The sequence below is a fragment of the Centruroides vittatus genome, unplaced genomic scaffold (genome assembly GCF_030686945.1).
Source record: "Centruroides vittatus isolate TY-2023 unplaced genomic scaffold, ASM3068694v2 contig_3093, whole genome shotgun sequence".
NCBI lineage: Eukaryota > Metazoa > Arthropoda > Arachnida > Scorpiones > Buthidae > Centruroides > Centruroides vittatus.
The window spans coordinates 81536-96916 of record NW_027121991.1 but is presented as its reverse complement, the minus strand read 5'-3'; the positions used below and the strand labels follow the sequence as shown (position 1 = coordinate 96916).

General features: G+C 36.6%; 1 protein-coding gene across 3 annotated transcripts in view; it reads left to right on the top strand.

The window, feature by feature from the left end:
• The first annotated feature begins 1115 nt into the window (after window positions 1-1115).
• Window positions 1116-15381, top strand: part of LOC136973152 (hydroxylysine kinase) — a 46117-nt gene continuing 31851 nt past the window's right edge. For 2 of the 3 annotated variants that reach the window (XM_067267851.1, XM_067267847.1), the window contains exons 1-3: window positions 1293-1357; window positions 12461-12610; window positions 14825-14927. In XM_067267851.1, coding sequence (XP_067123952.1) covers window positions 12461-12610; window positions 14825-14927 — 253 coding nt within the window. In that variant the 5' untranslated portion in view covers window positions 1293-1357. Of the gene's footprint in view, window positions 1163-1292; window positions 1358-12460; window positions 12611-14824; window positions 14928-15381 lie in introns of those variants that run through there. The other variant, XM_067267850.1, reaches the window with a different exon arrangement.

The window sequence follows — 15381 nt, the reverse complement described above, 5'->3', positions numbered from 1 at the left end:
TTGGAATATTTATCTTTAAAATGACGCTTTTTCTTTGGCATCTTTTATTACACGTATTAAAATGGTTTTACCTAAAAAAAAGACTCGATGCGCAGAAGGAAGCAATTAATTATTTTATTACACACGTGCGAAACAAATTAGCGTTCCCCGAGCTACGATAGTTGAGACTGACTGAGAGATCCGGGAAGCCGTCGCGCGCCGGCCGCTTCAGGCAGAGTTTAGCGATAAAACGGGACAAAAACGGCACAAATAGTAATACGGGACCGAGTAGTGAAATACGATGACCGTCCCGTATATACAGGACGTATGGCAACGCTATGTATTGGAGCTTTTTATTAGTTAATGACGTGTGCATTATTTAATAGAATATGCCGTTGTTCCTTATCACTTAATGACGTCATTTTGCGTTTCGTTGACTCAACAGAGAAGCGGTTTATCGAAACGTCTACTTTAAAAGAAAGACGAACTTTACCATTTTGAGGTTACTCCTCGAGATACTTTTCGTCACCACCATTATTAAAAAAGACCCAGCAAATGCGGATGATTTTTCGTGTTAAGAATTTTCGAAGAACTTTTTAAAAAGCATTGCAAGTCTTCTAGCCCAGTGATCTCCAAACTTTTTTGATCGCGTACCCCTCAGACAAAAATAATTATAAGTTGTACCGCCTATGATATAATATAATATACATCTGTGTGCAGTCAAAAATTAAATTATTTATTATCTAGTTATTTTAAACAATATACATTTAAATTGAATTAAAATTTACATTTTAGTAGAGGTACACAAAGTGATACTTTGCATATCCCACTTTGGAGACCACTGTTCTAGACTTATCGGTCTAAACACTCGGTTACGTCAATTCTGTATTCGACACTTGACGGCACTATTAAGCTTCTTACTGTTAGCATTTCTATTATGATTAACGGCACGGTTTGCATAACGATATTTAGGTACACAATACACATGCCACGTCACGACGAAAAATGACTAGAGTTGTTAATAGCCTTCGAACGAAACCGAGGGCGGGCTTACATTTACTTCCGGCAGAAGCGTAACCGGTCCGTCTCGACCTCGAGAAAAGATTATACAATTGCGCCCTCAATGCATTTGGATGACAGTTATTGGATCGAAAAAGACAACGAAGAATTTATTCAAAGTTTGGTAAAAATATTTTACTTTCACAATCGCTTGAATATTTGGAAAGAACGAACGTATAACCATTCCTCGCTTATTTTTTATCAGCTTGGCAAATAACAAACGTAGACGTCTGATTATCGTTGATAGATGAATTTGGAAAGCGTCCAAATCACGCGATCGCCTTCAGACTGGCACGTAGATACAGGATCGGACGCAAACGTACGTATTATTCCCGTTTTAACTTTACGAGATTTCAATTAGTGAATTTGCATTATGACGAAAATCGTAGCGACATTTCTAATTCGAATACGACCGTAGTTAATCATTTCTCGTAAACGGTAACCGAATGCTTATTACAGCGATTATCGTTTTCGTCAATAACGACTCGATAGAGGAAATCCACAATGATTCAGCACTTTTTGTTTACTTATTGTGCAAACGGGCAAATTGCATTTTTCGGTGTAAAGACCCCTTAATTAAGATGCGAGTTTAATTAGAAAAAGTCATTTCTGTTATTAAAACGCGGATTGTCTTCGCCAAGTTACGAAGACGGCCGTTTTCGGCTCTTTTCGCTCAAACTTTTGCCAGCTTTCGTGACGATTTATTAGTTACTCTAACAGAAAGTTTGTATACTTAGCTGTGTATGCGTGGATAAGAAACGGCGATAACAGCAGCTGTTTATCGACGTTCGTTTTTGTATAAACAAAATCTAACACCTTATCTTCGCTGAGAAAGTTTAATTTTAAACAAACGTTTTCGGCCTATTCTATAGGCCATCATCAGGCTAAAAAATCGAATAGTATCGTTCCATAAGAACGAATACAAATATTTAAACTTTAAATTAACAACGGATTAATACAAATATTTAAATTTAAAAATTAACAACGGATTAAAAGATGATACATAATAAACTAATATCGTATAGAATTAAAAACAAAATAAAAAACAAAATAAAAATCAAAAATAAACTCAGAAAAACTTCTAAACACAAGCATAGAACCATAAAATAAACATGTAAATTAAGAGTTCCTTGCAGAGTTTTTAACCATATACTTCCAGGCCGATGGAAGGCCCTCAGCGTCCCTCGCATTTATACACGCCCCTTCCAGCTTGCTCTTGTAAATCTCTATTTTCTCAGCGGTCCTCGCCAACGTTGGGGAGCTCACGGGTTTTATAATGTCCGCTTCATCCCATTTAACTATCGAGCTTTCGGTCTGAGCCATTTGGGATAGTACCGTGGCGTTGGAGCTTTTTCTGATGTTATACTTGTGCTCCTTGAGTCTTACACTCAAACTCCTTGTCGTAACGCCGATATAATCTTTCTTAATTCCCAGCTGTGCGTTCTCGTATGGTATCCTATACACACCCGCTTTTTCTTCCTTCCTAATGCTATCCTTGTCATTCCTTAAAATCTTATAAAGGTTCGGGGCTCTTTTCAGAATTATTGATGTCTCATTGCGGTTCGCAATTTCTTTCATAATGCTTTTGGCATATCTGTTATAAGTGAATTTAGTGATCTTAGCGGGACGTTGTTTAGAGCCTCTTGCTACGTTCTTCTCGTACCTTTTAACCATTCCTGTTATTGCGCTTTTCCTGTATCCTAAGGTTTCGGCTACCAGTAGAATTCTGTTAATTTCCTTTGCTCTGTCCATAACGTTATCACAATATAGAAAGGCCCTTCGGATTAGAGCCCGGAATGCCGCCATCTTATAATGATACGGATCATGTGATTGCGAAGGGATATAAAGCGGACTGTGCGTTGGTTTAACGTAAACACTGGTAGATAAATGGCCGTTCTTGAACTGGATGTTGATGTCTAAAAAATGAATTGTTACGGAACTTTTCTGTTCTAATTTCAGTTTTAGGCCGTCGTTATTACGATTGATGCCTTCAATGAACTCATTAATCTTACGGTTATTTAGACGACATCTTTATATTATGTAAGAATAACCGTAAGATTAATGAGTTCATTGAAGGCATCAATCGTAATAACGACGGCCTAAAACTGAAATTAGAACAGAAAAGTTCCGTAACAATTCATTTTTTAGACATCAACATCCAGTTCAAGAACGGGCATTTATCTACCAGTGTTTACGTTAAACCAACGCACAGTCCGCTTTATATCCCTTCGCAATCACATGATCCGTATCATTATAAGATGGCGGCATTCCGGGCTCTAATCCGAAGGGCCTTTCTATATTGTGATAACGTTATGGACAGAGCAAAGGAAATTAACAGAATTCTACTGGTAGCCGAAACCTTAGGATACAGGAAAAGCGCAATAACAGGAATGGTTAAAAGGTACGAGAAGAACGTAGCAAGAGGCTCTAAACAACGTCCCGCTAAGATCACTAAATTCACTTATAACAGATATGCCAAAAGCATTATGAAAGAAATTGCGAACCGCAATGAGACATCAATAATTCTGAAAAGAGCCCCGAACCTTTATAAGATTTTAAGGAATGACAAGGATAGCATTAGGAAGGAAGAAAAAGCGGGTGTGTATAGGATACCATACGAGAACGCACAGCTGGGAATTAAGAAAGATTATATCGGCGTTACGACAAGGAGTTTGAGTGTAAGACTCAAGGAGCACAAGTATAACATCAGAAAAAGCTCCAACGCCACGGTACTATCCCAAATGGCTCAGACCGAAAGCTCGATAGTTAAATGGGATGAAGCGGACATTATAAAACCCGTGAGCTCCCCAACGTTGGCGAGGACCGCTGAGAAAATAGAGATTTACAAGAGCAAGCTGGAAGGGGCGTGTATAAATGCGAGGGACGCTGAGGGCCTTCCATCGGCCTGGAAGTATATGGTTAAGAACTCTGCAAGGAACTCTTAATTTACATGTTTATTTTATGGTTCTATGCTTGTGTTTAGAAGTTTTTCTGAGTTTATTTTTGATTTTTATTTTGTTTTTTATTTTGTTTTTAATTCTATACGATATTAGTTTATTATGTATCATCTTTTAATCCGTTGTTAATTTTTAAATTTAAATATTTGTATTAATCCGTTGTTAATTTAAAGTTTAAATATTTGTATTCGTTCTTATGGAACGATACTATTCGATTTTTTAGCCTGATGATGGCCTATAGAATAGGCCGAAAACGTTTGTTTAAAATTAAACTTTCTCAGCGAAGATAAGGTGTTAGATTTTGTTTATATAATTTTTGCTGGGCACGTTTTTTTTAATGTTCGTTTTTGTACTTGGGAATATGGAATTTGCTGGGCGAACTGAAATGTAGACGACTCGTTCCGGTTACGTATATAATATAACAAAATCGTCTTTAATCGTATCTGCAAGAAAGTAGCTTACAAAACTCCGTGCGTTATGATGATAAACAAGTTTTTTTTTTTTTTTTTTTTTTAAATATAAGTTTCGCGTCAAACAAAAAGATTTTATAACTGCTTCAAAATTTAAAGTTTGCCGACGCTTCGTAAAAATGTCATACCAATCACGGAGTAAAGACACTTATGAGCAGTGGCGTAGCGTAGTGGGAGCGGCAGGGGCGGCCCGCCCCGGGCGGCACTTTTAGGGGGCGGCATTTTTTCACAATAAATAATAATAATACCTTTAAAAATTTGAACCATTTCATTTCGTATTTTTGTCGCACCTACGATTCGGACCGATTGAAATGAGCACGGAATTTTTCATTACTTATTCTGTGACGAAACCGGAATCCCCTTCCCCTTTCTTTAAATGAATGTATAATAATGGCATCTTGCTCATTGTAGCGACTGACAACACCGTCTGTACTGACTTGTAGGAATTCCCCGTATTTTATTTAAGGAGGGCGACATTTCCTTTTGCCCCGGGCGGCTGACACCCACGCTACGCCACTGCTTATGAGTTAACTTCCAATCTACTTAATGGTGATTTAAATCGTTAGGATTTGCAGCTAAGAAATTAAAAAAAACTTAAAAGTTTTTACGCTAAGTCTTTCATGACTGCTGTAACTTATATATTTTATATGATTTTAAAACGGATTCGATACTACTAGAAAATGAACGCCTCTTTCGTGCAAAAATCCCAGTGAAGGATGCGCGTGAAAGTTAGTATTTACAAACAATCTAACATAAGAGAAGACTGCCTGCTCTTCAACTTTACTGTCCTTCAGTGCTGTCCTAATCGTTGAAATTTACGGTGGTTGCGCGCATCTGTAGTAGTCGAATAGTTTGGAACAGGAATATCTGTAATTTCGATTTTGGATCCACTTGATGCACGACCAGGCAATATTAGTGTTGAATTTCGTAGTCTATTACAGCGTCAAAGCGACACAATGACTCGAGCAAAATTCGCTGAACATAAAGTTAATCTTTGGATAAAGTAATATACAGAAAATATTTTTTAATTTGAAGGAATCAGCTGAAATACTTTACGTTGATTTTTTTGTCTAAATTTTTGGTTGAATGTGTTTTCTCAAGGAAAACTAGAAACAGATTGGACATCGCAGCGAGAGAAAACCTTCGGCTATCACTGTTCAATTTGGAACCAAACGTAAGATAACTCGCACATAGCCCAGATTGATAAGCAATATTCAATTAGACTGGAAATTTGTAAAAAAATCGATTTTAGTAGTTTTCGAAGACATCGGCCTACAAAATTCCCCGGCGGATTTAGCAATTTTTTCTATATGACCTTTAAAGGTCAATTTATTGTCAAAAATGACCCCCAATTCACTATATGAATTTACATAATTTCAGACATGATTATACCGTATATATAAATGAGGGTCTCTAAGCACAGAAAAGCACATCGCAATAGTTTTACGAACGTTAATTCTTAGATTTGCTTTACTAAAAACTAAAGATAAAATTTTGAGATCGGTTTGTAAAGTGTTAGGGTCGTAATTTAAGAGTTTTATATCATCGGCATAAGCTATAACTCTATATTTACTATTATTAAATAGGTTATTAATTGTACGCAGAGAAAAAATAATCCATTAAAAATTGATCTTTGTGGAATGCCACTAATTGGAGGAAAAGCGAGGGATTCAAAATTGTTTAAGTTTATCTTGCATAATCTCGATAGAAAATAATTGTTTATCCGAGCCAGAAAAACAGAGTTAACTAATAAATATTTGGTTGTAAAATGAATATATTGAAACTTCATTTTAATTTTTAATTTCATTAAAGAATGGAGAACCTGGATATTTACATATAATTTAAAATCAAAGATGCGTGTTCAAGATCTTATTTAATTTCATTTAATTTTACTTTCCCGGCTGTGTTATATATAACCAGTGTAAACAAAAAGTGCAACTCCGACACCGACCTTTTCCTTTTTTAAAGTGTCCCACTACGATTCTTTCTATAAAAAAGATACCACTGGCTATACGAATATTTTTATCTAAAATTTCTTGATAAAAGGGTGCACTAAAATTATTGGCAAGAAACAAAAAATGAATATAACGAATTTACCTTAGAAAAACTTTTGACTGCATAAAAAACGGCTTAATGCTCCGAAATAATTTCACCTTTATTAGTTAATTAGCAAAATATTGATGTAAATGTGAGCATTTTAAAGAAAAAATAAATACAATTAAACGCTAAAAACAACGATTTGACGAATGACGCAATAAATTGGTCTGTAAAATATTTTCTTCCGCTCTTGCAACTACGAAACTAGTTCACGGCCTAACGATGCTTGAACTCTAAGACAAAGTAGAATTTTAAAATGTACGTATTGGAAATGACATCAGTCGTCTTGAATCGATATTTACAATCGCGCTCCGAATCAAAACCCTATTGATAAAAAGCTGAAACAATCCTATTAACTAAATTTTGCATTTTTCCCTTCCTCTTTCAGTTTGTTGCAGTTAGATTCTGATCTCGGATTTATTTTTACATTGTTTTTCTACTGACTATTTTATAATCAAATTATGACAACTCAGGCTACATTTCTGGAAATTTAGGCGATTTAATTATTTAATATTTGTTCAAAGAAAAAACAATCCCGAGATGACAAATATAACCGAGAAAGTTTACAAGATTTTTTTTTTTTTTGATAACAACTAAACAACAAACATTTATTTTACTAAATCTTGTCGTATAAGTAAAATTAGGTTAATGTTACCCTTGGTGGCAAGATGGCAGACGGGGAAATTTTTCCCTACATTCTAGACGGCGACGGGGAAAATTTTTTTTCCCTGCGTTCGACGTGGCGACCGTGTTTCCGGAGACGCGCGATTTCGCGTTTGTGACGTGAGAGAGAGGGAGCTCTTTGGAAATGTTGTGACGTAATGTGTTGGTGCCGAGATCGTCAAATTATGCAAATTTCGTTTGGAGGGAGTGTAGAAGACAGTGGTGTGTAGCATGTTCGTTGTTGGCAGCGAGTTTTTTTTTTTACAATATCTATTCTTTCCGAATTGCTAAAAAGGTAATTTATATTTTTTACGAGTAAAAACAAAAAGAAATTGCGTTCTTTTTGTTGAAATTTCGTGCACGTCATGGGCGACGTTGATTTGAGTTCGAAGGAATTATGGGCCAAATGTACTACCGGGAAGTTTTATAAAATGATGGAAACAGATTATTCGGAATTGGGATTGAACCCGGCAATTGATAATGCATTCAGATTTGCGGTCAAATTAGGTATACAGCAGATAGAGTCGACGTGTTCTACGTGCGATAAGACATGCAAATTATATTACGGAAGCGAAAGAAATGAATGTCTTCTTAAATGCAGTTCGTGTGCAGTTAAATATTCAGTGTACGAAGGAACTTTTAAAAGCAAAAGTGGTCGTCTGTCCTGGGGATGTATCTTGTCATTCATATGGCACTACCTATGTCTAGAATATGGTGCGACGATTTCGGCTTTAGCATCCGGGATATCTCGAAAAGCTACAGTAGAACCCGAGACAGTTCCGTCTGCACCCGTTCAAATGGTGATAATAAGAAGAAGAATTCAAAGAAATCAAAGAAGGGTCGGGATAAGGAAACGTCAACCACCGCGAGTAAAAAAAGAAGAAATAAGAAGTCATCGACAGTAGCAGCCGACGCAAAACAAGGGGGGGAAGATCTATAATAAACGAAAATCAAAGTTCGAAAGTCGGGAAGAAATGTATAAAAGGGAAATGACAGACAATCAACGTGAGTAAAAAAATGTTTTTATTTTTTCTATTAAAATAGGGTTTACAGTAGCTGATTATAGTATAGGAGTTACTAGGTTGCGTTATTACGAAACAGTGCGCAACGCGCAGTCTCCATAGAAGACGAAGATGGCGACCGGAAACGGTTTAGCCACGTCGAACGCAGGGAAAAAATTATCCCCGTAGCAGTCTCGAATTAGGGAAAATTTTCCCCGTCGCCGGCTAGAATGTAGGGAAAAATCCCTCTGGTCGCCATCTTGCCACCAAGGGTAACATTAACCTAAAATTATAAATTAATAAAGTAAGTGTAAATCTACCTTACGCGCCTGTCGTTGAGAGAGAGCGAATAGTGTGCGAGACGATAAATACCTGCGATATAGTTCTAATATCAAGAGATCTCTGGTGAGCCTTGCCTGGGGCCAGGCGCAAATTTTGGACGTATCGACACTAACGGGTGTAATTAAAGAGTTTCGATTTGTAGGAGATTCAGCCACAAGTGATCAAAAAGCTGACGGCACGATCGAGCTCTTTTGGCTGGAGCCGATAGGGAGGGGGATAGGGATCGGAGGACAGGTGGGAAACCGAGGTCGGCGGCGACGGAGCATTCTGGGAATCGTCGTCAGCTTGAAGGAACGGACGAACTCTCTCTGTGTCCTTCTCTCACCTTTCTTTTTATTTTTGGTTTTGCTTCTCTCCATCATTATGCCCATATTTGGTGAACTCAGACGGGGTGATGGGTTATGGGTACATTCCCGATTTTTGGCGAAATTTCCTCCGATGAGTAGGGTTTTTCCGGAAGGTGTGTTATTTGCAAAGGAAACGTTAACCACTTTAGAGTGAATCACTTCCGTTTTCTGTTTCTCAACTTCCTCCTCAATAACTTATCCATAAGTTCCCCCATATGAGATCGCTCGCGCGTTTATCGAACAACCGGTTTCCTACGTTCCTATATAATACACAGGTGGTGTCAGAACGTACTGATTCGAGGGGGAGCGCTGTTAGACCTTTCGCATTATAATAAATAGTGAAAAACTTAATTAGTCAAATTAATCTTTAGATATCAATAAAGTAAAACATCTGAGATGTAAAATATATCGCTCCAAGTAAAAAGTATGGCACCGGAAATTAAAGTGAAATTTTTTCTTGGGAGTTTCTCTTCGGTAAACATAAGCTTGGTGTTTCGAAGCGATACCATAAGCTTTTACTGTACAGTACTTTCCCGGCTGTTATATATTCACAAGAAAAAGCATTGGAATCGTGTTAAATTTCACTGAGATTTTTAAACATCTTGTTTTGAGACCACCAGGACTTAAAAAGTCAAAAACGAGAAAAAATTTCACGGGTGTGTGTGTGTGTGTGTGTGGGCTGGGCATCTCACCCACTGCATATTTAACTTTTTTATTCTTAATAATCCATTCCGTGTCTTGGGCTTAACATCTACCACCCAACTGGTGGTAGGTCTGTCCCTTCCCCTCCCATGGCAAACCTTACCGTGAAATCTTGATTAAACTGTTCCAGCTGTTTATAGAGGTCTGATATGCCCTCATTCTGTTCATATATATACTTCGGCAGTTCCAGTTTGTCTATATCCTTGGGCACTGCGTGGATGATCACCTTCGGTAATTTTTTCTTTGGCTCCGAGGGATCATCTCTACTGCCTTCTGTAATGTTTTTTTGTCTTCTTTCTTATCGAGCTCAACTGCCACTGCGCCATTCCTTAATTTCCTTAATCCTTTGACCCCAATCTTCAAAAGATGAGGCTTAATATTATCCTTTATTATCTTCTTAGTCTGTTTTGCATCGTCCACAGTCTCGATGGATTGCAAAATAACAACTTCTCTTGGTTCAACCATCTTCTTATTTACCAATGAAACACTTGCCACTACCCGAGTAAAAGATCTTCCATCTCTTCTTGCGTCTTTACTGTTAATTTCATCTAGTTTATACTTTATACTGGATACAATCTTGTAAATATCATCTCTCCCAGACAATATATCTATTATCCTCGAAACCTTTCCCATAATCTGCGGGATAAGGTCCCTCGAACCGATCTTCGATCCAGTATTAGCTTTCGAATATTGTAGCAGTTCAGCTTCAACCTGCTTAGCAGTGATGACTGTTGCGTCCTGCCCCTCCACTTCCTGCCGACTTACAAGGGAAGGGAATATTCCTTCTTGCTTGGACTTGAGCCCTTCTGCCTCCTCGTCTTCGGAAACACGGGTAAGCACCACTCGTGCTCCCGCCAATGGGCCTAGAAGCCATACTACTAATTATCCTTAAAAAAGGCTATTGAATAAACGCTACCACTAGAGGGTAGACAGTCACTTTCCAAAACAAGCGAGTAAAAAACAGCGAAACGAAGAGCAAAAACACTCGATAAATTTACCCAAGAATGCACTAATACAGCACACAAATGGGACCGACGCCCTGATCGGAGAAGCAGATACCAGAGCCGAAACAATCGGACAAGGCCGGTTAAAAGGACCGGGAGAGGCGTCGAGAAACACACGCCGTTCGGCTGACCCGCGCTGAATCGCTACCAGACCACGTGGAGTTGAACAAAGTTTTTTGTTTGGGCCGAAATTTCCGATCACGATATCGTTGTTAATAACAGTCATCCATTAACTAAATTAACGGAGGAGGAAGAGGTCCACACCGACAGAATACAACCGTCGACATATACGACAAACAACGTGAGAGAGACTCCCAGTAACAATGTCCGAAAAATCGAATGATGATAATTCGCTTTAATGATGGTCGAATTTAAGAATTCGACTATCATCACCCGATATCACCACAAAAACTCAAACGATTTGCAGAGCCGATACACGACACTACTCGTTCGGCCAAATATATAGCAGGCAGGCGGCTAATAACCCAGAACTGGTCCGGGATAGAATCATTGGAAGCCTATATGTGTGTAGCTTCCACCAGCTAAACCGCCTGAGGTTGGTGCTCTGTAAAGCACATGCGCGAATGCCTATAATCTGGCTGTTCGGAAACTGACCCGGTTTCGACAATACAACGCTTCCATTTCGCCACTGATATTCGAATACTGTATACAATTGCGATCTTATCGTTTTTTTTCGCGTGTAGTATAGAAATTTGTAATAAGATATATAATGTGGTTATAATAAAATATTAATTTTAATTAATTCAAATTACGTTAAAATATGAAAATAATCGCGCAATATATATTTAATTTTAGAAAATACAAGGGAAGCGGCGCTTCCACCGCTTGCAATGATAGCACGCCACTGCTGCAGAAGCTTATATTACTAGTAAAATGCTGAAGGATAGGCAGCATGGACGGCAGCAAGTTCGCCCCATGAATAACCTATAAACAGACCTTTAAACAATATAAAAGTTAAAGTAAAAGTTACTTTGGTCGTAAAGGAAATAAAAAAAAAAGAAACTAAATGAAAAAAAATAATTATAATGTATGTCTGGAAACAGAAACAGTGATATTTTCTCCGATTTACATTAAGAGTGTGCATATGTACGGCGGTGTGCCTCCTACATCGTAAATTCGTAATACAGTTTGGTTCGTTACCCGGCCGTACGGTATTTTATAACTATTGCCATATTACCAGCGTTGCAAACGCTTACGGGTACCGATACTGTACAGATACGGTTACGGTGCGGAGTTTATAACCCAGCCTTTAGCGGCTATTTAACCTAACTTTATCTTGGAAGTGTTTCCCTTGATCCTCTAAAATATTCTTACTTGAAATTCGCCTTCTTATTTATATAGTCGAGCAGGTACTAACATTCCATCCTTGTCGTAATTTGTTGTGTATAACCTTAGAAAAAATTTACAAATCAGTCAGTAAGAAATAGACTGTATTCTGCCATCATCATTAGGCACTTTTTCCTTCGATCTACTTAGTGGTCGGAATACAAGTACAGTACATATTATTACAACATATCAATAATATTAGTAATTTTCATACCGGTAGGATACATAACATCGATAAAATTTATTCTCCTTGCTTTAATTTCTGCGAAATTGTTGATAATATTCTCAAAATGTAGTTTTTAGCATATTTTATACTCTATTGACAATAGTTAAAATCCGGAAGAAATCTGCAATGTAGACAACATAGTATATTTAAACATTATGATGAAATTTTCATTATAGGCATACAGACTAATAATAATTAATTTGAATTATTGTGTGTATGAACTTACTGACAATATACTCTAATTTCATAATTATACGATTTCGCAGATGGATAATAAACAGTCTGCTGAAAATCAAGTGATCAAGGCTTTTGTCGATAAAACTTTTGCGTCTTCCTTTGTGAATGATGTATACGGAATAAGAGTAAAAAGAGTACGAGAACTGAACGGTTTTGACGATAGGAATTTCCATATTGAGGTAAGACCGACTACCAGAGTTTCTCATTTTCCGGTCTATTGCTTGTCCCGGGATAGAATTAATTATTTTTAAGATATACAAAATACCATGAAATAAAATGATATAATTATTTTTCATTTTTTTAAAGTAATTTAATATGTTCCGCAACCTCCAAAGTCACATTAATAATGCTGTGTAACATATATATTAAAAATTATCTTTGAATTACGTAGAAATTTTCACAAATAGAAAAAAATTATTAAAGTTTGATGGAAACTGCATGCACACAACAATAAGAAAATACAGTAGAGCATCGATTATCCGACTTAATTGGGGAATGGGGTTGGTCGGATAACTGAAAAGTCGGATAACCGAAAAGTATGAAAAAATACATTATTAGTATAGTGTATTAGGCCTAGTTTAAATACTAGCCTCCTTTCATGGTCGAGCCAGTGCTGCCAGCTAAAACATGCAAAAATTTAACAAAAATAATATTAAAGTAGCCAAGACATAACCAAATATTGTAGCGCCACATCACTAGCGGACATTTGAATTTGCCGACTAGAACGCAGTCGGTTAACCGATAAGTCGGTTAATCGGGTGTCGGATAATCGATGCTCTACTGTACTTTGAATTGAGTTGAAAATTTCAAAAAATGATTTTAGATTAAACTTCTAACTTAAAAGGTAATTTTCGTTTTTTTTATAAATAAAGCATAATACAAAATATAATTGTAAATTTTTATAATAAGATTTTAAAAACAAAGATGGTCAATACTTTCATCATTCGGTCTGATTATTATTTTAGTAATGAAAAGTCCCGCTACCGAGAATGCCTTTTCCGATTCAATTGATGTGGGTGGAATGGTGTTTAATGCATTTAAGAGGAGCTACAAGTGTTCCAGGCTACAAGTGTTTTTTCACTTGTAGCCTGGAAAATTTCTAGTTCGTTTTTGAGATCGTAGTACTTCTTTTGCTCTCTAGTATTCTGGACTTGTCTACCTCGGATGCTTTAATAGTGGCATTGAGCTTATTGCCCGATAATTCGGCAATTCGTTTAGCTTTAATAATTAGGTTTATGAAGAAAAACTTCATACTTGCAGACTTCGTACTCGTTTGTATTTTGCCAATTTGCACAACTTGGCGTTACTTAGTAATTGAAGCTACTGGGCATGGTTAAAAATTAAGACAGATAAACCATAATTATTCCAGATATTACAGGTTCTGACAAGTAAAAAATGTTCAGAGTCCCGTCACAAATAAGCTACATGTGGATTATTGACCATTTGTGACATGCCATAACCAGCAAAAATTTAAAAAACTAATAAGTAGATTTAAAATTAACAAATACAGGTGTATTCTGACAGTTTATGAGTTAATTATATTAATACTTTCTATTTGCAAAATTTCCTCAACCTTAACACAAAATAAAAAAAAAGTAAAGTTTTAAGAAATTTGCGGGATATACCGGGATGAGAAGAATTTCCCGGGATATTTCCCGGGTTAAAGAAACAACCGGGAAATATCCCTACTTCATAGTATCGCGATAAACATGATAATGATAGGCTAAAATAACCAAAATCTTTATATCGTTTTCGTTTTAATATTTATTATATTATATCCATTATACCTTCTTAAGCCTTTTTTCGAATTTCCGGTACTAAGTACTAACATTAACGACCACTTAACTAACGTTTTCGATCGCCTCCGCGATCTTCGTCAGGTTTTCATCTGACGAAGATCGCGGAGGCGATCGAAAACGTTAGTTAAGTGGTCGTTAATGTTAGTACTTAGTACCGGAAATTCGAAAAAAGGCTTAAGAAGGTATAATGGACATCATATGTACCGGTATGAGGATTGTTTCTATTATATTATAGTATTTGATTTGTATGTATAACTGCGAAGGTTATCTTTCGTAAGGGTTTATCACACCGAATGAGCAATCTAACAATTTTAAAAATTATTTTTCTACTGTACAGTACACAATTTAAAGAATTTTTAAAATGCAATAGAGTGATCACTCGGTGTGATAAACTCTTATGTAAGATAACCGTTGTAAATATAAATCATACTAAATTATAATAGAAGATTAGAAGTACGAATTAATTTAATAATGTTAATCTTTGCTGTTGTTATTTTTGCCCGACAAACACAACGCCGGGATCATCTGCTAGTAAATAATATATTACTACAAATCGAAGTATAAAAAAATATGAATACATATTTGTTTTTTCAGGTGGAAGATGACTTTGAAAACCCCTACTTAAATTCCGTATGCCAAAGCGGTTATACATTAAAAGTAATAAATAAATTAGATAGCGAAAACACTGATTTCATAGGTAAATATTCTTTAAGATTTTAATACTGTAAAATATGCATAAAACGGAACGCGAAGGTACTAGTCAGATCTTTGTTTTGGCAGGTATCGTTTCTATATAGGATAATTGCTTTACTAATGATTAAATAATTATTAATTAATTAATAGCTAATTAAAGGCTAATGGCATGCAGCAGGAAGTTGAATGGACGACACCTAGCCATTCGATTGTGTCCATTTATCTCCCCGTTGAATATCTTATATTTCAAAGGTATGTTTTCACACAGGCGTCAGTGACGCCAGTCTGTGGCAGGAAAACGCGGATCCCTGTCACGGATAGTGCAGCCACTTAAGAGCTTTTCATATGGACAACTTTTTAGTGGCGCGCCTAAGTCACTGGTACACGTGACCGAGTGGCTCGTCTGAAACCTGTCTTAGTCAGAGCTGTCAAAGGCTGTTTGCTAAAAATGTATTTTT